This window comes from Paralichthys olivaceus, chromosome 2, assembly GCF_024713975.1.
Source record: "Paralichthys olivaceus isolate ysfri-2021 chromosome 2, ASM2471397v2, whole genome shotgun sequence".
NCBI lineage: Eukaryota > Metazoa > Chordata > Actinopteri > Pleuronectiformes > Paralichthyidae > Paralichthys > Paralichthys olivaceus.
Genome location: NC_091094.1, coordinates 25783089 through 25807196, shown reverse-complemented (window position 1 = coordinate 25807196; position 24108 = coordinate 25783089). Strand labels below are relative to the sequence as shown.

General features: G+C 39.4%; 1 protein-coding gene across 4 annotated transcripts in view; it reads right to left on the bottom strand.

Annotated features, from left to right (window-relative positions):
• The window catches only part of epha8 (eph receptor A8), a 107870-nt gene that overhangs the window by 45187 nt on the left and 38575 nt on the right, over nucleotides 1-24108 (bottom strand). For all 4 annotated transcript variants that reach the window (XM_069513354.1, XM_020087139.2, XM_069513363.1 and 1 more), the window contains exons 3-6: nucleotides 15931-15984; nucleotides 15009-15152; nucleotides 14245-14394; nucleotides 8308-8623 (exon numbers count right to left, since the gene is read on the bottom strand). In XM_069513354.1, the coding sequence (XP_069369455.1) occupies nucleotides 8308-8623; nucleotides 14245-14394; nucleotides 15009-15152; nucleotides 15931-15984 (664 nt within the window). The remainder of the gene's footprint in view (nucleotides 1-8307; nucleotides 8624-14244; nucleotides 14395-15008; nucleotides 15153-15930; nucleotides 15985-24108) is intronic.

The following is a 24108-nucleotide window of genomic DNA, read 5'->3' as shown; positions in this document are numbered from 1 at the left end:
TTTCTCTCTCTTCTTGTGTGTGTGTGTGTGTCTGTGAGTAATAGTGGAATATTAAATCCTCCTTGTCTCCTGCTGCTGTCCGTCTCTGATATTTCTCTACAGTGCCAAATTGACAGATAACGATCACATTATGATGCTGAGTGTCACACCTCTCATTTTTTCATAACCACTGTCACTGTACTTTTTGTCTCTTTTATTTTGCTTATATTTTCTCTTCCCCTCCCTTCATTTCATACTGTTTTCTTTTTCTCTTTCACTTGCTCTCCCACTCTTTTGCTGCACTCCTTAAGCCTCACTCATCCCCTGTGACTGACACGCCGAACACTCCCACAATTCCCCTCTCCCCTGTGACTTGGGAAGCCAAAAACTGTTACTTGCATAAGGAGAGGCAACGAATTACAAGACCTACAAGCATCACACTCACACACGCACACACACACACAGTTTTAAACCAGTTAATTATAAGCCGCTTTATTGCCCGCTCCATTTACAAAGGAGAACTTTTGTTAAGTAAAACACAGAGCATTATATTGAAGGGAAAAATGTCATAATATTAAAAGAATAAAGTTGTAAATTAATGAGAAAAAATTTCAAATTATTACAAAAATAGTCATCATGTGTTTTTGAAAACAAGAATAAAGTCATTATTTAATAAGATAAAAAGGTTACAGTTATTTTTGAAAATAGTCGTTTAGAATTGTTTAAAAAAATAATAACATTATTACATGAATAAAGTTGTGATCTAATGAGAAGTGAAATTATGACTTTAAATAAAAAAAAGAATCCTTTTAATTGGCCCTAATCTTCCATCGCACCATACTGTAAAATAGTAAAAATAAATTAAATTAATGAAATAAAATATTTAATTACAAATAACAGTCTTGCTGTTAAAGTAGAAGTGTGTGAGCATCATTAGGAAAATGTACTTCGAGTATCAAAAGTTAAAGTAGTCCGCGTTTGACAGTTACGTCGCTGTGCATTGATGTGTCTGCAACACTTATCCACTGTAACTGGTTCAGTTGGCGATGACCTTTACTTGCAGCGGGTTGCCACTGATGATTATTGTCATTCGAGATTAATCTGCTCAAATGTTCAATTGATTGGTGAGTTTAAGAATCATCAGAAAATTATCATGACCAGAATCACTGAGCATCAAAGTTACGTCTTCTTTGATCAGGCATCAAACTTCAAAATGATTGAGTTTACATTGATTTACGATAAAGACGAATCACTGATTAATAACTTATCAGATAGTTTGAATTAAGTGTCACCTCAGCAATCATCTCATCTTTATTTCATATACTGTTGGATAGTTATAGCAATGCATCATTTTTATTCATTTATACTTTGTATGTGAAATGTTACTGTAAATTAACTCCAGCTGATGTAACAGGGTAATATGTTAATAATATACAATTATTAAGTGAAAATTAACAGTATAATTACCTTAAATTTAGTACAATGGTAACTGTACTTCGTTAAAATCCTCCACTGGCCCAACACAATGACATCCAACAAAATCCCACAACCGTGGATTTGAAAAATAAAAATATATACTCTAGACTACAGATATAAATGAAGTCAGACACTACTCATAATCTTCCTTTGTACAGTTGACTGTGACTGACATAGCAATTTCCTGATTCGCATTATTTGGTCTGGTCATGATTTTATCTTTACAAAGGGATCAAACAAATCTGAAGGCCGCAACAAACCATGATGAGGAACACGTGGTGCAGCCACATAGACTTTTATAAGCAACCAACAGTAGCTTGAAATAAACGAGTTCAGAGTTTTATAAAAAAAACTCATCTCCATATTTTTAATGCATGATCAATAGTTCCATTATTACCTTTATATTTTTCTAACCTGTAAAATGTTCTGAAAAAATAAATGACACACCACCAGACATATTGACTGTAATTAATTCATATGGAATGAAAATATTTGTGCTCTAGAAGCTTTAACATAGCTAAAAGCTTCATACATCCATGTCAGTGTATTAGTTTTAAAATTAAAATAACAAATAAACACAAGTATTAAACTGTTGGGTTTTTTTTTTTTTCTGTCTGTATTCATTGGTAAAACTCTTTGAAATATTCCTGCAGTTTTAATTTGAGAAGATCTGGTAGATTTCTAACTGCAGCAGCTTCAGTGAGGGAAGGAAACTTAGGGGCGTCTAAACGTAGAAAGGTGGAGAAAGCAACAGAGAGAGAGAGAGTGTGTTTTTCTCATCCTCTGTAGAGACGTGCTGGACACACATTTACATTTAAATAAACATACAAAAGTATATTTTGCAGATGTCCCTTTTTAAACAAACAGTTTAACCCAGGTCGGCAAGTCGGACCTGTACTGTGCAGACAAACTTTTAGTTTTTTCATCTTCTTTGTAAAGGCTCATAAAAAAACACGTTCTCGCTGTTTCTATTAAGGGGGCGTGTCTCAGCTGGAAAACTGCATTGTCATGTATTTCTCTGCACCAATTAGGATGCAGCATTGTTAAAGTTAAAATGGTATAATGGTTGTAGGGGTTGATTGCTGATGTTGCTGGGCCTTTGTCAATCAAATCTGATCAAACCACAGCCCTGATGAAGCAGGTTTGCTTGGATTTATTTAAGGATATATTTATTTCTCAGATTTAAAGTTTGTTGTTGGGTAGTTTGTCATTTTATGCTGCAGAGAAAATAATTAAGAGTTCTAAGGGGATTTAAATTTTAGTTCAAGAGGTGCAACATAATATAGTTGGAATGATGAGTTTAAGCAACCAAAATTCAGGGTAAAACTTTATCTTAAGGTTTTTTAAGTAGTTACGTAACTGGATTTGTTTTTCCTCCTTCATACAGTGCAGTTCAAAGAGGAGGAGGAGGAGGAGGCCAGGTTGTGGTCCATTGACTGAGCAAAGGAGCCAGCTAACCCACATGCACGTGTGTGTGTGTGTGTGTGTGAGTGTGTGTGTGTGTGTGTCAGGCTTGGATGGGCTGGCTGAGCTGAGTAGATGTGACCATCCTAAGTGTGTGTGTCTCATATCAGTGTGTCCTCGATCGCTCTCACTGTATGGGGCACTTGAGCCCATTCTTCAGTGGCACCGGGGGGCACCGACACAGACACACACACACACACTACACAGCTGCACACATGTATGCGCAGCTGCACACACACACACACACGAACACAGATTCAGTGTTTTGATGTAAACTCAAGTGGACGAGGGGTCCAGTCAACCACTCCACCAGACTTTCCCCCCTCTATCTCCCCCATCTTTCATCGCTTCCCTCCCTGTGACACTTTTAACGGCATGTCACGCAACCCTGTGCTCACACACATGCATGTGCGCGCACACACACACACACAATCATGCGCCATGTCGTGCTCCCAGCCAAAGATCTGCACCTTTGTCAGGGGAGAACCACTTAGGCACGCTCATATACACACACATATTCACATTCATGTCTGACTTTCTTTTTTTTTTTTTTTTCTCCTCTGCACACACAAGTCTTCACCACTTAAGCCGTCTTCCTTTCACCATCTCGTGCCCGCCCCACCTCTCTGCGTCTTGTCTGGTCTCGTGTGTGCGTGACTGTGGCTGGCTTTGGCGAGGGTGAATTAGCACGGCGACCCAGTTTGGTGCCAGAAGAGACAAGACGTCAGCGGAAGATGTATTGAAGAGTTTTATTCTCCTTCCACAGCAAATTCTCTTCCTGCTCAGGCTGTGGTGATGTAATAGTAAATAAAACACAGTGCAAAAACATCACCTCCTGGTGAGAATAATCATAAAGCAAATTAATTCTGTTTTCAGATGCTTTTATGTTTTTCCCCCCATAAAAGACCTTATCTCGATAACCTCATATAACTTACTTTAGAGTATAACACTTAAATCTGCTTTAAAATGTGGATGAAAGCAGCTCCATAAACAAAATATGACTCAAGGTGATTTTTCTTTTCTCCGCCTTTTTTACAGGCTCTGTTTTGCATTTCTCTGCTGATACTAATTGCCTGCTGCTAATTATAGACAGTCAGTGAGTGGCCCTCTGAACCGGACACACACACACACACACACACACACACTCCACATTAGACACTCTTACACACATTTCAACAAGGAGCTCTCACAGTTGAAGCAGGAGGCTGTTTGCCGCTGGCCTCAGACTGGTAAGACACAAGAAGCGATTTGTGTGTGTGAGTGTGTGTTTGTGTGAGTGTGTTTTTGTGTGAGTGTAGGTGTTGGGAGGTGGAGGAAACGGAGTAGGGGGTGCAGGCAAACCGGTGTTGCGTGTCTCGTTCGGCTCGTTTAGCTGACAAACTGCTTTAAGCGTTTAATTATCCATCGCTCCGTGATTAATAGGTTTTAATTACAGTAACCCATGGCAACCTGAAAAATGCACAGGTCTTTGAATGAGGTCAGCCCATCAAAACCCCATGAAAAAATCAAAAGAGGCAAAAACAAACAGAAAGTGTTTAAGAGAGAGAGAGAGAGAAAGAGAGGATCAAGAATCTTTGCATTTCAAACGTCTCACTCATTATTCATTAGAGCGGAACGAGAGAAGAGCTCAGACAAACACATGGCTATTTTCTCAGTATTTACCGACTAAAGAAAAATATTAGACCCAGGAAAAGCTTTTGACCAGACCTTGAACTTCTTCCCTTCATTTAATATCTTTTTCTAACATGAGCCACAGCCACAGAGCTTCAAACAGACTTTGTGATTAAGTAGAAAGGTTAGAACTTTTATAAATTCATGTGTTGTTTCAAAGGCTCCTGTCATTTCTGCTGATGCTGGCGCTCAATAGAAAACTTCCACATAGTTAAATAAAGGAGAAACTCTGATGCTTACAAGATCATTTCTGCTGTTGAGGAAAAAGGATGACAGATTAGATAAAAAATCTGCCACGATGTACCAGACGTTCCCAACATCCCGAGCAGAGTGGAGCCAGTTTAAGCTGCTTTTATCAAACTCCTTTGAGCTCTGGCCTGTTTTTGTAGCCTTGCACCAACCAGCACAAGTAGCGTCTCTACAGTTTGGTATTTATTATGTTTTGTTGAATGAAAATATGTTGTTAATTTAAATGTTTAGACAGTCGCTAATCCATCTAAATTGACATAAATAAAATGTAAATTCACAGACAACGTGTTGTATGAACTTGTAGTTCAATATCCACAGACTGCAGCATCATTGACTTGTTTTATGGTTCTATTCAGACTCTTGGTCCTGCTCTGTTTAAATACAGAAACAGTTCATAGTGACTTCAGACACAACCTGTTATTAACATTTAACAAACCCTCCATCTTTCACTGACCTTAACCAAACTGCCTCTGTTGTCTAAACCACAGACGGGACTGTGGGTGTGAACCCCGATCCGTCCACTATCCACACCAACCACCTCCTGGTGACTCTGCTGCTGTTAATAAATGTGGCTCTTCATTCATTCAAAAACTATATTGCCTCTGAACGTCACTCAGCCAGTGAATACTCCCAAACATATTTGTTGTTGTGGTTTAATTGGAGGGGGGGTTATTTCAAATGAGGCAGAGCAAAGACTTGTGAAAAAGTGTCTTTGGAGAAAAGACATGTGACACAGAAATAACAGGATATCAGTTGAAATGTGAATAAAACGTTTAAAATGAAAATAAATGTTCTTCATTCTTCTGCAGATGTCTAGGTACCATGATGCACACAGTGTCACAGTGTAGTACTGCATTATACACAATACCGTTCATAGGGTTTACTTTGATTTATACACATGCACATGACATCAGGCTGCTAGAAAGTGACCACACACCTTTAACAACACTGGTCTCTTATAACTTTCTTTCTTTATAGTATTTTCAAAGTCCTGATATTTGCGATAATGTCATGCTGATGAGTCAAGGGATAAAGTATTATGTGAATTGTGAAACTGATATATATTCTCTTTTTAAAATGACAATATATGATATTCCGATTTTATTCTCATAATATTGAGACTTTCTCTTACATGGCCCTGATACTCCATTCGACACTGTAACACATTTAAAAATTGAAGGTCACTATTTGCAACATGAGATAGAGCTGTTGAGATATTATAAAGAGCTTCAGCAAACTGTTCTTCAAATATGTTTTCTATTTGTATTGTACTAATAATTCACTGAAAACCATGTCTGGTGCAGTGTGTTGATGTCGAGCCACTCAGCAGCCTCCACACTACAAAACAATTGCTGAGCTGTTGTTGTCGTACTTTTCCCTGTCCGGCTCAGCCGTTGCAGAGAGATGAGACCAGAGATAACAAGTGGTAGCAGAACATACCTCCAGGATTTGTATAACTCAGACTGTTGAATCGTCACATTATCTTCGGCTGAACTTCGGTGTTTTTTTGTTTTGCTAACAGACTGAGGGCTGGGGATTTTGTCCCTCATCGCTTCTAAAATTGCTTTCAGGCGGGATTTGTTTGTGGCCAGTGTGGACAGCAGGAACAATTACTCACCCACTACCATCCACTACCTCTGTCTGTTTACATCCTCTAACAACGTGTCAGTGCTGTTGTTATGAGAGGGTGTGTAGACCCTCTCCTCACACTCAGACGTATAGTTATAGTTTCAGTAGTCCCAATGAAACTGGCCCCATCTTCCAAAGGGCCCTTAAATGATCTGCACAAATTGAATAATACACCCACTTCTATTTTTTAATATATTTAGACTTATTGGAAATGAGCCACTGCAGCACAGAGCAGGGGAACTCTAATGACATTTACTGAACCACTTTACAGCATTGGACACAGATATGGAGCTCATTGAATTGAGCTCTTAGGGCCACAGCGGCCTCTGCTCTCCCTCACCTGACGCTAAAGCTGTGGGGTTTCTCTCTCTCTGTCATATGCCGCTGACGCTACTGGAGTGTCTGCCTCATCTGTCATGTAACCTGTCTGTCACTCACTGTCTGTACAATCAGGTCGGACCTGATTTATCTGTGTGCACTTGCTTCTGCCTTCTGCAGCTCCTGACTGGCTCTGCGTGGCTATAACAGCTGTTTTTTTAATGTAACCTATTCTGCATATATTGTTTTACTGCAGCCAGAATTTGTATTCATCAAATAAAATATTCTGCATTCTCTGTAGTCATTACTGCTTTGTGGCTTTATTTAACCTACCTATTTTGTACAAGGACAGTTATTGCTCCTTCTTCTTCTTCTTCTTAAGATTGTCTATGCTTCCAACACTGTTTAAACTATAGCTGTGTTGTTGTACCTTATATTGTGAGGAGCCCAAGGTCTACCACTGAGAAGAAACAGTTGAGATTATAGTCAGGTCAACCTGTCTTCTATGCAAACAGAAAGGAAGATATTCGAGAGCTGAAACATTTCATGATCAATAGATTTGCAAAGACAGACAGGATTTTACAAAGTGGCTGGATGTATAATTCTGTTATAGGCTCCAGCAACCATCCAGCCTGACTGTAACTCCGACCGACTGCATCCTTCCCAGCTGACAGGAGTTACTGTAACAGGTGTACTCCAGATGTGCGGGACTCATTCAGTCTGCAGGGTTCTACTTTATAGCCCAGTGTTGCTTTGGCTGTTCATTTAAATTGAGGGGATTTTCCAGCTGATACATAACCTGTCCTTTGAACGTATTTCATTGATATTCATTGACTGTTGGTAATACATGTGTGAGTGAATACAAATACATTTAAAAGAAAAAAAAAACTGATAATAAAAAGTCCAACTATGGATAGTGAACGACTGCTGTTTTATAATTCAACATTTATTATTCAGGTTTCAGAGCAGAGCCACAGCTCAGCTTAAGTTCACCTCTTCGCCCTCTCCAGAGAGTTTACACTTTGTGCTGCTCTCCATCCACTGTAACATCCACTCACTCGCTTTTTTCACAGTAGAAATTACCAAGGTTAAATGGATGCCCATTTTTTTTGAGAAAGGAACATGAGACAATTTGTGTTCAACAATGTTTGAAGTCTGTCCCGAGCCTATGGTCGAAACTGCAACACTGAACCTGTCGTTACTGTCTGTGAGAAGCCAAATACATGGAGCAGGACGCAAGCAGAAAACACCTATACCTTAATTTTTACTTACACAAATCATGGTTGCTAAATGATCTGGCATAATTTTCAAGATCATTTATATTAATAACCCATGTTATCACTTAGTTGACGTTTCAAACAATCGGCATTCAGACTTCAGTGAATTTGAAGTCCGGAAGTCAACACACCACAATCTGCACTTGATTTCCCTGTGTGACTGTTTGCATTGTACCAAAGTTCATATTACAGCTTTTGCACAACCACAAAGAAAACCAGCTGAAACAGCACAAAGTTAACTCACCCACACACGAGTCTCTATGCTCTTCGAATCCAGCGGAGCACACGCACCTCCCGATGGGCACCAGCCATTCTCCTTCAGCGCTGCAGTACATCTTGGGGGTGTCCCTTTCCTCTGCATGGTCCACACACTGACCCCTGACCTCCACCAGGGAGGACGAGTCGGCACCCGTCACCACGTCGGTGAACACGGCCAGGTTGCGGCTCACACCCACGCAGCGCTTGTAGTACACCCGCACCGACGTGAGGGCGATACAGGCGCCGATGTCCTGGAAGGCCAGGTAGAAGCCTCGTCTGTTCAGAGGGCCCACGCCCCGCACCTGTGAGGAGGGAGGAGCAGCTGACACATCACACACTTCAGGCTGTCCAGGGAGCGGTCAGTCCTTTTAGACAATAACATAAACAATTAGACACAGTATGATATATCATGTCTGTGTTCATGTCGCAGCTTGTTTTGAGGGTATTTAACAGCATGGAGCTGGATGTGACAAGGTGAAGCTATGAGTGAGTGGGCAAGGAACAAAGTCATTGCCATAATAAGAAAGAAGGAACACTTTAAAGTCTACATTCATGTGCTGCGACAAAGCCAGCAGCAGTACAAAGTCAAATTTCATTGTGTGATAGATTCTGGTTTTTGTGGCTTCACTCGACCTTGTGAACAATGAGGCAGGTTCAGTGGAACAGCTGAGCCTCTCTTCATGCAGTCTAAATGATGCAGTGTGATTTTGAGACTTGCTTTGGCATGAAATTACACTTGCACCCAGTTGAAGGAAAACAGAGTCACTATACAATGACTCTTAGTACACTGCTGTTACCCTGCTAGACTCCTGACGAGCCTAATGAAACTGGAGATACTGTTGTCTTCATTTCACTATTCATTCACCACTCCCATTGGAAACCTGGTGCTGATATTACCTAAGATGCTGACAGTCCACCAGAGATTAGGGTGTGTAGGGGTGTGCTAGCAGTGGCTATTTGCTACGTTCAAACAAAGATGAGTAGCAGGCTACAGAAGTCTTATAAGTCCACGTCAAGAGGGTCCCCTGATGTTTGAATTTACCCCCACCACTCTTCTGTGTTGCTGTGAACGTGTCTGAGCAGAGAATCTCATGCTGCATCGTTCATGTGTGAAGGGGAAACCTCGCACCAAATTGTGCGGACATCCTCTGGAGTTTATGTTTAAAAACAGCAGCAGACTTCACAAAGCATTGCTTGATAAGGAACCAATTCACATTTGCAGTAAAAATTTCTGAAATCCGACTTTGGTGAGTAAAATATGGGGATTCCCCCTCATGTATTTCTCAATGATTTATGGCATGAATATAGCATAAAAATACATTTCTTTCAAAAACTGGTTTTATAAGATGTGATTTCGAGTGGCCAAACATCCCCAAAACAAATCTGAACGTGCTCATGTGCGACTCCATCAGCAGGGAAAGGCATTTCAAGTGCATCATTTAGTATTTAATATGAGGCCTAACATAGAATCATGTTTTTATAATTTAAAGACAGTCATACCCGCCCCTACCTTAAACTATTGCTTTTTCTTAAGAAATTCATAATAGATTTTTCTTAACATTTAAACGTTACAACTTATGACACTTTTCTAAATGGAACATGAGGCATAAGGGAACTGTACTTGACAATATTTAAGAAGAAAGGTTGTTGGTTTTTTTTTATGTTCAGCGCCTGTGGTGAATTTACAAGTGTACTTTCAGTGCATGCCGTCACTTCTGTACACTGTAAATAAGACACAGGACACATGGATTTAAGAAGCCTCCCTATAGGTTTTATAAGACAACTTACAAAAGTTCAGAGAGTTCTATCACTTCTTCCTGCTCAAAGCACAAACAGAGGTGCTAAACAAAACAGGTAGAACAGTGTGAACAAAGCCTTGATTTAATCTCTGGACTGGTGTTGGTGTTGTGCCTTGGCAGCAGTCATTAATCAACTGCTCCGCTTCAAACAACAACCTGGGAACATGGATGTTATTACATTTTTGTGTGCTTGCTTTTTATTGTAAAATATCATATCACACTTGACTGTCTGGTTAACACCCAGGAACTGATTCAATGACTCACTTTGATATTTAGTTGTGGAAGCATCTGCAAATATAAGGACATCTATTTTTGGCATCAAGACTCAAAAACATCCGATTGGGTGACAGCTGGGAGGAGGAAGTAGTGAAGTTGTTTCTAATTGACTTTGAGGGAAGCTGCAATTAAGATTGGAGGGTTTGTCTTGATTGTTTTTTGTTAGGTGGATGAAGTCTGCTCAAAAATGTACACAATATTAATCACCTCATCTAATTAGCAAGTCTAATTGTAACTCCAGAAAGAAAGGCTCTCGTATGAAACACTGCACCACCGTTCCACCAAGAAACCTGTGACATGTAAAATACAATATGGAGCAAACTACTGGCTATTTTAGCTTCAATTTCTTTACCATGGTAACAGTGCATGACATATCTGAAAAGTGCTCCAACTAGAATTACCGCACTGCAGTTGTATGCTTCCACCAACTAGTTCAGTTTCTGTGTACATATTTCTCCATTATTTATTTTCGAGACTATTATACGGTAATGTGATGTTTACCTTTGACTACTAATATTCAATCATGTATATCTTCAAGTGACAACCGATTAACAGTTGAAGAAATTTCAAGTCGGTGTTGAGATATCACATTCAAGGGGCTGAAAACAATTTTTTTTGAGGCCACCGTGAACTTTGACCACCAAAAATCAAATCTGTTTATCAGAGAGAATTCCCTTCCGGTTTTAGATATTAACTTCACGAGAGCAAAATGTTTTTATGAGAATAAAGAGTGACCTTTGACCTTCGACCATCAAATTGAATCAGTACATCCTTAAGTCAAAGTACCAAATTTAAAAAAAATTCCATGAAGGCATTCTTGCAAAGTCGCTTTCCCAAGAATGGGACGGACGGACAGATGGATGGACGAGCAACCTGAAAACATTATGCCTCTGGCCACTGCTGCTGACATACAAACTGACCAATCACCAAAGAGTGGGCCAGCTGACGAATCAGAGCAGATTGGATTTAGGAGGTGGGGCATGAACGCCTCATGTTCACGTGGGACCACGCTGGGAATTTTCTCTGATGATCTACTGGATCAAACCAGATATGGTTTTGACCCAGTGAAGCTTTAAGAGTTTGCAGAAAGATGTTCACCATTTAACACAAATAGTTCAATAGAAAAGTGACCGATGTGTTTGCTGATGCTAACAGCTGTTGTGCAGTTGCAGTAGTATGGATGTAGCGTCAGTCAGTTCTACACTTCTTATAGCGCATTTTAAAAGACATAACTGACATTCAGGGTGAGGAATGGGAATGAAAGAGGAAACTTTCTCCCTACTCCAAGTCAGTGAACCGTCAAACACAAATTGCTATTTTAAGATGTTTCTTCGAATACTGGTTTAAAGGTCCAGTGTGTAAGATTGAGGTGAAAGGGAACTATTGGCAGAAATTTAATGTAGAATAATCCTCCTGATGTTTTCACTAGTTTGTTTCATCTAAATTGTATGAATTGTAGTTTTCTTTACCCCAGAAAAGACCCTTTATATTCAAATACTTCATTATTTACATCGAGGGGACCCTCTCTATGGAGGCCGCCATGTTTTTTTACATTAGTCCAGACTGGACAAACTAAACACCTTATAAGTTTTTAAGTCAACTGAAGCTACCACAGTTTCTTTTTCATGTTTGGAAGGAGAGGGTGAGGTGAGGGGTCTTCAGCTGCAACATGAAATTTCATCACTAGATATCACAACATTCTACACACTGGACCTTTAATTGAGCCTTAAGTGGTTCCAAGCAAATGACCTTCTCCCTTTGTAGTTATATTGAAGTGATTCATTTGTAATGATAGCTATGATGGTTCAGTTTGTGTTAACACTGTGAGATGACATCAGTGGGAGAATGGGAAGAGACAGACTGAGCTAAACTAAGGTTTTCCAGGGCACTCCCCTGTTTCCTCTTCACAGGATCTCTTCTGTTTGCTGATGTACATAAAGATCTATTTTATTTAAAGTAGCAGTGCTGAAACATCATTACTACATCCTAATTAGTGGCTTTGTTTACAATGTGGGATGATGGACTGGAAAGATTTTCAACTGTGTCCTAATTAAACAGCTACAGACTATTATAGTGATGCGTTTTGTTGCTTGAAATTAAACATATGCTGTGTAATCAGAGTCAACAGTTGCCATTTAAAGTGTCTCAGGATTCTTTTTTTCTGCGCTAACATTTAACGGTTATGGAGAATCACACACACAGCTCATTTTGTGTAATTTCTCCACCAGGAACTAAGTGCTAGACTTATCACACATGGTTGTGGAAATCCATTGTTATAGAGAACACAGTGGTGGATAAATGAAAAAAAAAGAAAATATGTTTTTTTTTTACTGTAACTGGGAACATGGAGAGCCCGGAATATTTAATCTGACAGACACTGAATTAAATGTCCAGAATCATGAAATTCTTTTTTCTGAATAAAAGGATATACAATGACAAGATATGGTGAGAAAAGATATAAAGATGTGCATACACTGTACATGTGTGTGTAGTGCAGAGGGGGGTTCTGGGTATTACTCGTGTTGTGGGGACCGAAATCTGTTCAAACTGTTATGTTATGAGGATTTGTTAATAATGGAGACAAGACAAGACATATAGAGAGATAGCCTTGTATATATTGATTTATACATAAATGTAGATATACATTAGATACATGTTCGCATGTACATATACAGTTTATGTATTTGTGCATGTATTCTATTTGTATGTTATCCTAGATTGGATTAATTTCAAATAGAGTGAGCAGGTAAAAAAGACATCATGAATTTAAAAATAATGCGAAATAATTGTGGATATCTGCAGAGGCACTTTCTGTTTGGTTTCAAGTTAGGCTGAGATTTTCTTTATCAACCAGTTTTTTCTGCTCTACTAATGCAGAAAAAAAACTTTTAAACAAAACAAGGAGTATTGCAACTCAACTCAACTCTCTGTTATTTTTAAAGTTGAACTGAAAGTCACAGAGAGTTGACGATTGTGTATCCGAGTATGTTTGAGTCAGAGAATCTGCACCTGAACAGTGTGGAGAAGCCGGTCTCTCCAGGTGCAGGACACCGAGGGAAGATCAGGTTTAGTCACTGAAGTTTCTAGATTGACTTGGAATGCTGCATTGAACATCTGCACTTAATCTTCCTGTTCTGTGAATCTTAACCTCAAGTCAGTCAATCATTATTTTTTATCATCAAAGGCTTCATTATTTCCTAAAACAGTTAGAAACTGTTGCTCTTAGTCTGTGTAGCTGAAACATGGTATGGTGCTGCTGTTGATGGTGTTTCAATGTTTGACACTTGCACTTGAACACTGGAAGCAGGATTGTGTGTCAGACTGAGTGACAATAAACCACAGTATGTTCATGTCAGCTGGAGCAACACTGTTGCTCATTCATCACTTTTAATAACAATGATGGAGATTTGTGCTGCAGGGGAATATAAGATCAGGTTTTTCACACGGACACAACACTTAGTGCCTAGTGGGGTCTTTTTATCATTGGTTTGGGTTTTTAAAAGAGATCTGTTGGTAATTAGGTAAATATGCAGAAAAATGCCATAATTCATATTTATTAAATGCAAAGCTGTTCTCAACATCAGCTTATCTCCCATGGTGCTGATGTGAGCCCTGTTTGTTTTCTTTTAGAAATCTGAACTGAGCACAAAACAGTGTCAGTGACAGAACTGGTAGAGGATCTCCAGGATGTCTTGAACTCCTGTGGATGTGGACGTGGTATGAATTGTAATAAACCTCGTATTCAAAGTGAGATATTGCTTCAAAGAGCCTGGACTGACATTTTCTTGTTGTATCAGTCAGCGTTCTTGCCATGTTTTTTTTTTGTTTTTTTTCGTTGTAGTACATACCTCAGTGTTGAGTTTTAGCCTGCGGACTCCCAGGTCCACGCCTGTGAAGCTCTCATCAGCAGCGATGGTGTCGATCTTAATGAACTGATTCTCCCGTATGGCCGAGCCCACCGCTCTGTCAGACTCGTAGTAGTACAGGTTGAAGGTTTCCTGTGGAACAAGAAGAGCTTGTGTTGTAATGTGTTCATTACAAGAGGCCTCATTTGGACTGGACTTATTTCTCAGGGGGAGATGGGGTGATTTTGTTCCTCCAGTAATTTAAATCCCATCTGGAGGGACATCATTTGAAATTGATTTTTTTTTTGTCCTGGCCTATCCTTTTTTAGCTCAGTGTGAAATCTGATACTTCACAAGTCACAAAAGTTTCACTAATATGGAAATACTGACACACACAGAGAGGGACGCTCTTAATCTGCAGATTTGGCCAGTAACAGGATGTTGTGCCTTGAAATCTGAGCCAAATTTAAAGATGTGCATTCACCACAACACACAGAAACATGTAACTTCCAAAAATCCACTCCACAATTTTGCTATTTTTTTTCTTTTTCAGAAAACGTTTGCTGCGTGCCCATCAGGTCTATATTTAGTCAAACAGCTTTTTAGTTACAGGTTCCAAATTTCACAGTTTTTGACTAAATGTCAAAGTGGTCTGAAGAGCAAAAAATGCACTTACATAATTATGTTTAAATGTCATTTTGAAGCATTTTAAATTGTGGAGAGTGATATTTTTTTGCACCCCTCCCTTCTCTGTGTGTGAGCGTCACCTTGCAGGTGCCCAGGACTCCAGGCATGCTGTTGCAGTCTCTCAGAGTGAACTTGACCTCAATGTAGATCCTCCTGGCTCCCTCTCGGGGGATCCAGATCGTCCTCAGCCAGTTGTTCTGGCTGGGACTCATCACGTTACAGACCTGATTCAGAGAGAAACTGTTATAATGGGCAGCTGCAGAAACAACATTAATAAATACAAACAAAGAAACAGAAGAATTAAAGATGTGGAATGTGGACTACTGGATTATTTTTTCCTAGAAGTAAAAAAAGTGTATCTGATTTTTATTTCAAAACTGACTTTTATCTCCTTATAATAAGCAGTTCATTTATTTGTATGGTGCTCACTGGTGTCTGGGTCTGAGTGGAGTTCAAACATGGTCATTTCTTATGTCCTTATTTCAGGTCAGATTCTATTTATTTATTTATTTTTCTATTTATTTATGTTTGACTGAAACTCAAGTCATTAAAATTTAATCGTAATTTTAAACAATTGATTATAATCAATTGGGTGTTTTCCCCATCAGCGTTATTGGTGAAAGCTTTGAAATTAACTTAGATACAACCACAATTTTTTTTTTTTATGATAATTCACTCAGATTATTATTTTCAACATTGGGTTCGTAAACCTTTTACCAGTCAAAGAGTCAAATAAAATCCTAAAGATAAATTTGAATACTTGAGGCACCTTTCTGCTTCAAAATGGACTGTAGTGATGAATTGGTTATGTCAACAGTTGACTGAATAAACTTTTGAGTTAAGCTCTATTATAAATGCTATAATTAAACAGTGAACTGAATAATCATGCTGTTTCCATAGTTTCCCTGGGAGCAAAGGCCTGCATTATATTTCACTTAAGTTGATACAACAATCAATTTTAATAAGACATTCAACCCCACTTGCACTGAGAACATTACACACCTGGTACGTGTGGATGGGACTGAAGTACTCGTCCATCTCATTAATGGCATCCCACTGTGCAGAGACGAATAGAGAGAGAGGGAGAGAAACGTTCTGGGTTAAGTCACATATTCGCACGTCAACACATTTTACAGATTTATATGCAGCAAATCATTCAGCTGCTGTCTATATTTCCCACATGATAGGCTGTGCCTGTGCGTCTCCCTAACCACACTGGAAGTTTATTAGCTTTGACTTCAAATGAAACTTGTGACGACTCCTGTCACACAGCCGGCACTCACGTTAGTGTGACAGGTGTATGCTATGCTATATTTGAATCTCTCAGAAGGCAAACACTGTGGTTTCCTGATAATTGGTGCTGATTTAGAACCTCATTATCTGCATGACTTTGTAGGACAAGAGTAGAGAGCGTTTGTTCTTCTTTTTGCATGAGGTTAAAAATTCACCTCCTCATTCGCTTTCTAGTGTTTCTTTATCTAAGAGTTATTTCAATTGTTAAAGTCTCCATAAAGACTGTTAAACTGGGATTATTGCTGGCGTTAAATATGCTGATGCAGTTAACACATGCAATTGTGTGTTCTACATTTCAGCATGTTGGAATTCACTTAATGTAATTCCAACGGGACGTATTTCCCTTTAATGTGATGCCCCTCGTGTATGTGATTAGATTTACATTGTTTCCTGAATGCCACTGGCGGCCAATAATAGAATTATGAGGAGGAACAGTGGGTGAAATGTGTGGGTATTTCTAAATGTGCGTTACACCTTCATGCACCAGGAGAAATCACAGGAAACCGTCTGTTCCACTCTGTATTGTGAGGAGATATATAAGCTGCATTGCTGCAAACCTCTACGTACAGATGCCTAGAAAATGTCCAGAGGATTAAACCTAAAAATTCTGTTTTATTTGAATGCATCAGTGGGTATGTACACAGGAGCATTTTTTCAGTGGAAGATGGTTGGAAATAATCTCTATTCCATGGACAGATCCCAACCTCACTACACACAACAGTCAGTCTATTTTTGCTCCAGTGTTCACCAGCAGATGCAAACTAGGAATTAGCATTAAGGCATTAGCATTTCATTTTGGAAAGATACACAACTGTGTACTTAGCTGGCACTTGACTGTCAGTGAATAAATAGTCAAATGTGTCAATCAAAAGTTCAGACATCTGTCCAAATAAAATCAACAGAAACTGGATATATGCATATCGCTTCCAGGCTAAATTTAGCTCTTAAGCTTGGTTTAAGGTAAATGCATGAAAGGTCAAGTTGATCGATGAAAAAGTCTGAACCACAGACACCAGACACAACCTTTTCATAACCGACAATCCAACTTTCATACCAACTTCACCCATTCACTAGTTGTTCAGGTAAGAAACAACTCTGGTGTGAACTCCTCTTGGTTTTGCTTTCAGACACAGCTCCCACTGTCACTGTTCATTTGATCAATCGAGTGCAAGACTACAACTATCGTCCAGATTAAAAAATATAACTTTTCTCAACTACCACTATCAACATGGCCTTGTCACTTCACCTACACCACCTGAGGCCCTTCATAACAGCTAAATAACAGTGTGAGGACAAGAGCAAAATCTGTTTGTTGGACCAACACTTGGATCTTGATTTAAAAGTTTCAACAACCAATGCATGAGAGATTATAAAGACATTCATGGTCCCCAGAGGATAAATGAACACCTCTCTGACTTCCTTTCCCCTTTCCTCTAGTGCTAATCAAGACTTTTAATTAAGTAATTTTATTTAAGTACTTTATAAATACAACATATTAAACATTATCAACATCAACATACCAGTGTTTTGTCAGCGTGCAGATGCTAGCATTCAGCTCAAAGCAAGGCTGCACCTAAAGCCACACAGTTCTACAAGTATGGCTGGATAATTGTTTCCATGGCCAATCAGCATCGTTCAAACAGGCTCCATGTTTACTGAATCTCTACAACAGAGTTGGGTATTAAAATGTCATCATGATCCCTAATGTTTGCATTGCATACTTATTGCTGTACTCTGACTACTCATGGTTTTCATTGCTAGAGCAAATCCACACTTATGGGGTAGACCACAGCACAGCCATAGAGGAAATGGATGTTATGTCAACTGGTTTATTCAAGGTGACATGTAGACTCAATTACAGGGTCGTGCAAACATGCACCTAAAGTGCAGGGCTGTGACATTTTGAAAGCACCCATCTTCCCTCCCTTCTCCTGATGAAATGGTAAATTTGCTTGTGACATAAAGCTCACAGAGGTCATTCAAAAGACAAACAATGAAGAATACACTAAAGAAACCTAAGATGTATTTAAGAAAAGTCCAAACAGAGGGCGATAAATGGAGCGTCACTTGCAAGCTAGTTCAGGCAGCCAACTCAAGCTGGGCTGCTCCAATCATGACATACCTCACTGTCTGTAATCATCTATAGCAAACACCCACCCTTCAGCTTCAACCCTCCACCCTCCCAGCATTCACCTGTTACAGGCTCGGCCTGTCCCTTCAAGCACGTAAGCCAACATGTGTGACGTTACATAGTAAACCTAGGAGTAAGGAAAGAGAATAAATGTTGCTGTTTGGTGATGACGCAGATGTGTATATAGAATGTCTCGTCATCTTCCTTCAACGGGATGGTCCAGATGGCTGGTTACCGTTACAGATAGCTAGCAAAACTACCAGTGAGCTCCTAACTACAGTTCAGAGCCAAGATACTTAGGAAGAAAAGATGAGAAAGGTAACACACCTGTAGGCTCTGATGGGTGGTTATAAGTATTAGCTCATCACTCCCACCATATTTATGCAATCATATCTGTGGGAGTGATTAGAATTGAATAGAATGCCTTCAATGTCATCACACAATGAAGCATGGCGAAATTACAGCAGCTACCACTGAAAGGTGCATTTAGTAAAAAAAGAAATAAAATATAACAATAAAAATAAACATGTTTACAGGAAAAAAAACATTCAAAACTATACAAAATAGAGGTGCAAAAGGAGGTAGTTGTGGTTGGATAGTATAAAAATTATTTTTTTGAGTTCATTGTTCTGACAGCCCATGGACAGAAGCTGTTCCTCAGTCTATTGGTTCTATTGGATTAAGTCGGAGCCTGGACATCAAACACTAACCTGTTCTACTGTTGCAATAAACATTTTGACGTGAGTTGTCTGACTGAATTACTATGATGCTTTAGAGGTTAGAATGTTTGTATGGGCCCATTGGTGCGAGACACCAGAGTCACCCGATATCACATCATTTAATTTGATGATTTCATGGAGATGCTCCAAAGTGCAGTATGTGTAATCAAAAGAATTGTATGTTTTGCAGGGAGAAAGAGAAGGATTCTGATACTGTACACTCAAATTGTGTTTTGGAGTTATCTTTGGCATTAACCCAAGAGAATTAACACAGAGACACAGGATCAAAACATGGAACATTTATTTTTTCGTTTGACTAGGTCTCTAATGGTGACCTCATCCTGCAATCGAGGACACAAACATTAAATTCAAACCAGTAAAGCTGCCACGGTTCTTTTTATTAATCCCACCCTTCTCCCCTTCTAATCAAATCATACAGCTTTCCTCCTCATAGCTAATATTCTATTAGTATGCAAGTTGGCCTCATCCCTCACTGCAAGAGCCACCCCACATAATTTCAAAAGAAATGACATCATATTAAAGGGACACTTTTGCACATTACCTGATGACATCATGCAGGTTGTTAATAGGCGTCCTGACCTCTGTGGCTCTGGAGGAGCTTCTCTTATATCTCAGAAAACAATCCTGAACAGGGTTATCTACACTTTTATTTGCTTAGAAGTAAACATTTTAGGAGGTCCAAATGACCTGTAACCTATTATATCCTCCTTTATCCTTTCCATACTCCTTTAATGATGTAAAGTTGACACAAAATAAATTATTCGTAGAATGTATGCTTTGCTAAACACACATAACATGAACAGTCTGGCTTCTCTTGAAAGCAAATGGGAAACAAACAAAATAATTCCAGAAGAAATCTGGTAGAAATCATAAAGGCAGCTTTACAAATATGCATAGGCAAACTGTTGTTTCAAACAGTGCAGTCTTCATCGGACCAAAGAGGATCTAAGATTAACGTGACTGTATTCATTCTTGATGAACCAAACACTTTTTGTGTTTTGACCCTGTGTTTTTTGTGACCTTTGATTTATGTATGAACTCAGAATCTCCATGCGTTTGAACTTTATCTGTTTTATTTTGGAACTTGTGCTATCCTTGTGTGTCTCTTGCTTTACTTCGTTTCTTTGACTGTTTTCCCTTGTTTGTTGATTACTTGCCTCGTCCTCATTTGTATTTTTCATTTTGTTTTGTTTGTATATCTTCTCTGTGTCGCTCTTTGTTCAGTGTCAGTTTGTCTGTATACACATGAGGATTTTCCTTGTGCTTCAGTTTTGTTAATATCCCTCGTGATTTTCTTCCCTGGATTTCTCTGCTGTTTTCCGGCCAGCTCCAGTAACTGTACCTTGCTGTGTGTCATCTGCATTTGGGCCCTTACCTGTGTTCTTAACATAATACTTATTTGATATGTTTAAGATTAAAATAAAACCCCAATCAAAAACCAGCGGGAATACAAGAAATCACCGTCTTACTGCTAATCTGGATGAACTGTCTGGTAATACAGGACTGTGAGCCTACAGTTCTGACAAATCGCTCTCATTGGTTTGTGTTTATTTTCAGAGAGTAACCCTTCAAGAAACCAAATGAGGGTCCCCCTTAACCTGGACCAGCCCTTTGAGTTAATGTCAAGCATTCTGTCACAAGAAAAGTGTATGGTATTCATCTCCTAGATTTAAAAATAAAAGCAATAATGGCAAAGACACATCTCAGTGGATGTAAACACAGCGTGTGACTCACTGGGTACCAGCGACTTCTTCCTCCTTTACCGAAGAAAGCAATTCTCCCTCTCTCCCTCCTTCAGATGAGCTGTAGAGAGGATTACTGGTGGGTATTGAAAATTGGTATTCATCTTGTGCTCTCTTGTATCATGGTCACAATACATTTCAACCTTCAACAATATACAGAACTGATTATTTTTAAGTATTACCAGAATGGGCAGAGTCAATTTGTATGCCTGCATGTTTAACCCTGGTGTTACCCATGATCCTCCTGGGCTGAGGATCCTTGCGCAAGCGGTGGAGTAATTGAAAGGGAAAGTGTCGACCCCGGGAAGCTTTGTGCTGGGCCCAGCTGAACTCGGCCCTGGATAAGACGACCAGGCTTTCTGTGGAAGCTCTCCAACTCGTCTCCTCAGCCCCAACTCGCCCCACTCCCTCCCCTCCCCCGACACACACAATCCACTCAAGGCACCACCAGCCAAAAACCACTGGGATAATTAAGATGTAGGAAGTCTCACCCTTCCCTCCCTTTCTCATCCTCTCATCTTTACCAGCTAAATTGAAACTGTCCTTGAACTTGTGAAGACCTTGGCTAATTAGTGGGGTGTATAACCTCTCTCTCTCTGTATTCCCATCTTGTCATCAGTGCACTCCCAACCTCTATTTTTTTACTTTGTCTTTTCTTGGGAAATCTTGGACCAGATTGGTTGTTGTCTGGATGTGAAAATAATAGAAATATTTTCTGCTCATCCACAGCAGGCGGGAGGGGGAGAGAAAGAAGAGTATGCAGCGGGGCATGGTTATCTTCTGAGAGCACGATAAGTGAGTTTTCTATCATGACGACAACAGAAATGTGGGGCTCCACAGAGCGGTGACCAACGTGTGTGTCTCACATGGAGAGGGAGAGAATGAGAGTGAGTTAGAAATTAATTGGCTGCAAATTGCACATCTGTTTCCTGACTGTCACTCATCAGATCTCTCATCAGAAGAAATCCAATGTGGCAGACAGGGAGCACAGTCGTTAACATGCACAATAACATGTGCACACAATGCAAATACACACAAATACAGATTAACTACAGGTATGTATGAATGCAAAATATATTCTTTGTCAAACAAAATGGATCTTTAAAACATCAAGACAAACCTGATACCACATAAATTGTTTGTTTGAATTTGTTTCAGGGGTTGGTCATACAGCTATTCCTGAATAGCCTCTGATAGGTTTCTTATTTGTTACATTTTGGTCCATCAAAGAGAGCACACTATATTTCCATCTTAACTTTGGCATGACTGAAAAGGCCTTTACTGCCTGTGGTTTACAGATGAATAAAAATGTCCTAAGAGAAGTATAGTTTTCCCTTCTTGATGTAAAGTTTCTTTATAATATGATTGAAATATGATTTTGAAAATGTTGAGACTGTTTCAAAGAGGTTTGTAAATCTGTATCTGACTGTTTTCCACAGTAAAGCAGAGAAACATGACTGAAATCTGCATCATAGTAATAAATAATATAACTTTGAATAAAAAGTAAAAACTATTCAATATTGAAATGTAAGCAAAATTACACATGCCATAAAGATGACCACTGTGGTTAAGGTTAAACAAAACCATTATCATAATAATGGTGACTGCTGTGGTTAAGGAATATTGACACTGCGAGATATGAATAAATCAGACAGGGCGTATGGTCACGTGGTCACTGAAATCCTGAGGTACACATATTCAAGTTAAAGGCTCAGGACAGCAGAGTAAAGTGTGTAACTATACCAGTTATGTTAGGGGCCTTCTAGCTGCAGGGTCCCCTGTTGCCTTCTCAATGTTGTGTATAAATGTTATACTTCTATTAATCAGTTTTACCTATTTTCTTCCATTACTATTGTCTTTTACTTGAAACGTCTCCATCACATACCTTTAAGTCACTTCTCGGCACTGTGTTCAGCAGTACAGTAAACAGAGGATGAGCTCAGTGTACTGAACCTGAAATGCCTGTGCCTCTGTCCACCGATCCCTGAGGCCGCCTGTAGTGAGCTGATGTTATGAATGATCACTCTTCAATACAGAAAACACAAACAGAAGCTTTGAAATTGTGTTTCTTCTCTGGACATTCTGGGCTCACACATCCAAACAGCTCAGTCTCCTCCGACTCCCAGTGGCAAACATCCTCAATTTCTCAAATTCTCTGTGCTCCCTCTCTGTCTTTGGTGTCTCATGTTTTCTCCAGCCCACTTAACTTTACCACACAGACAAAGAAGTTGACGTCTGAGTTTCCTAAAGATCAGAGAAGCAGTTGTTAAGCTGAATAAAAGTGTAGTCGCCTCTGAAGCTGGCGTCTACATCTTGGGGTCCATGCTCATAAAGAGTCTGACGCCCTGTAGCATGAAACCAATATCAGTCTTTTCATAATGTGTGATATGAGAGAAAGTGGATGCCAAGAAGATAGAATGAAAGATTGATTAACAAATACAGAGAGAAAATATTCTGAAAAGAGATAATTATGTGCCGCTGGCTTGAGGGACAATAGAAAGGGAGTTGCCTGTTTAAGGCTCCATTCATCATTGTTGTTTCAGAGGAAGCTGAAGGCAGCTGCGGCTATAAACACACACATTCATGCAGGGACAGTGGTGTGCTAATGGAAATGATTTCCTGCTCAACTTTGCATTTCTAACAAGATTTGCTCTGAGGCTTCCAGACCCCAAAATCACAGAATGAAGCTGGATTTACCAACTTATTGATGGAAAAATAAATAAAAAACTGTGGGACAACAATTACCCACAATACTCCAAGGTTCCTCATTATTATGTCTATATTATGAATGGATGTTCTTATTTGTTCTATATTTGTTCTATATTTTTCTCCTTCTGTGGAATATTCTCTGCCACAAAAATCTGCAGCTGGAAACACTGGAATAACTAATGTGACCTTTCAAACTGCCTGTGCACACACTTCACTATTCATTTTGACCAGTATTATGTCTTCATTATGACATTTGTAAGAAAACAAACGGCTTGAAAACTGGTCAAGTTAGTCATACAATTTTAATTGCGGGTAGACCTCCTGCCTTACATGTGCAGTGGCCCAGGTTCTGATTACATTTAAATGTGTTTAAATCTATTGACATCCTTAGTTTTTAACTGTTTGAGCTGTGATTTAATGGATGACAGACACCACTGTGATCGCATCGCTCCAAGAGCGAGACAGAGAGAAAGAGAGAGAGAGAGAGAGAGAGAATCTTCCTCTTGCAAACCCCTAGTATAAACTCTGGATAATGTCCAAAATGTGTGTAAACAGCAGGAGATTC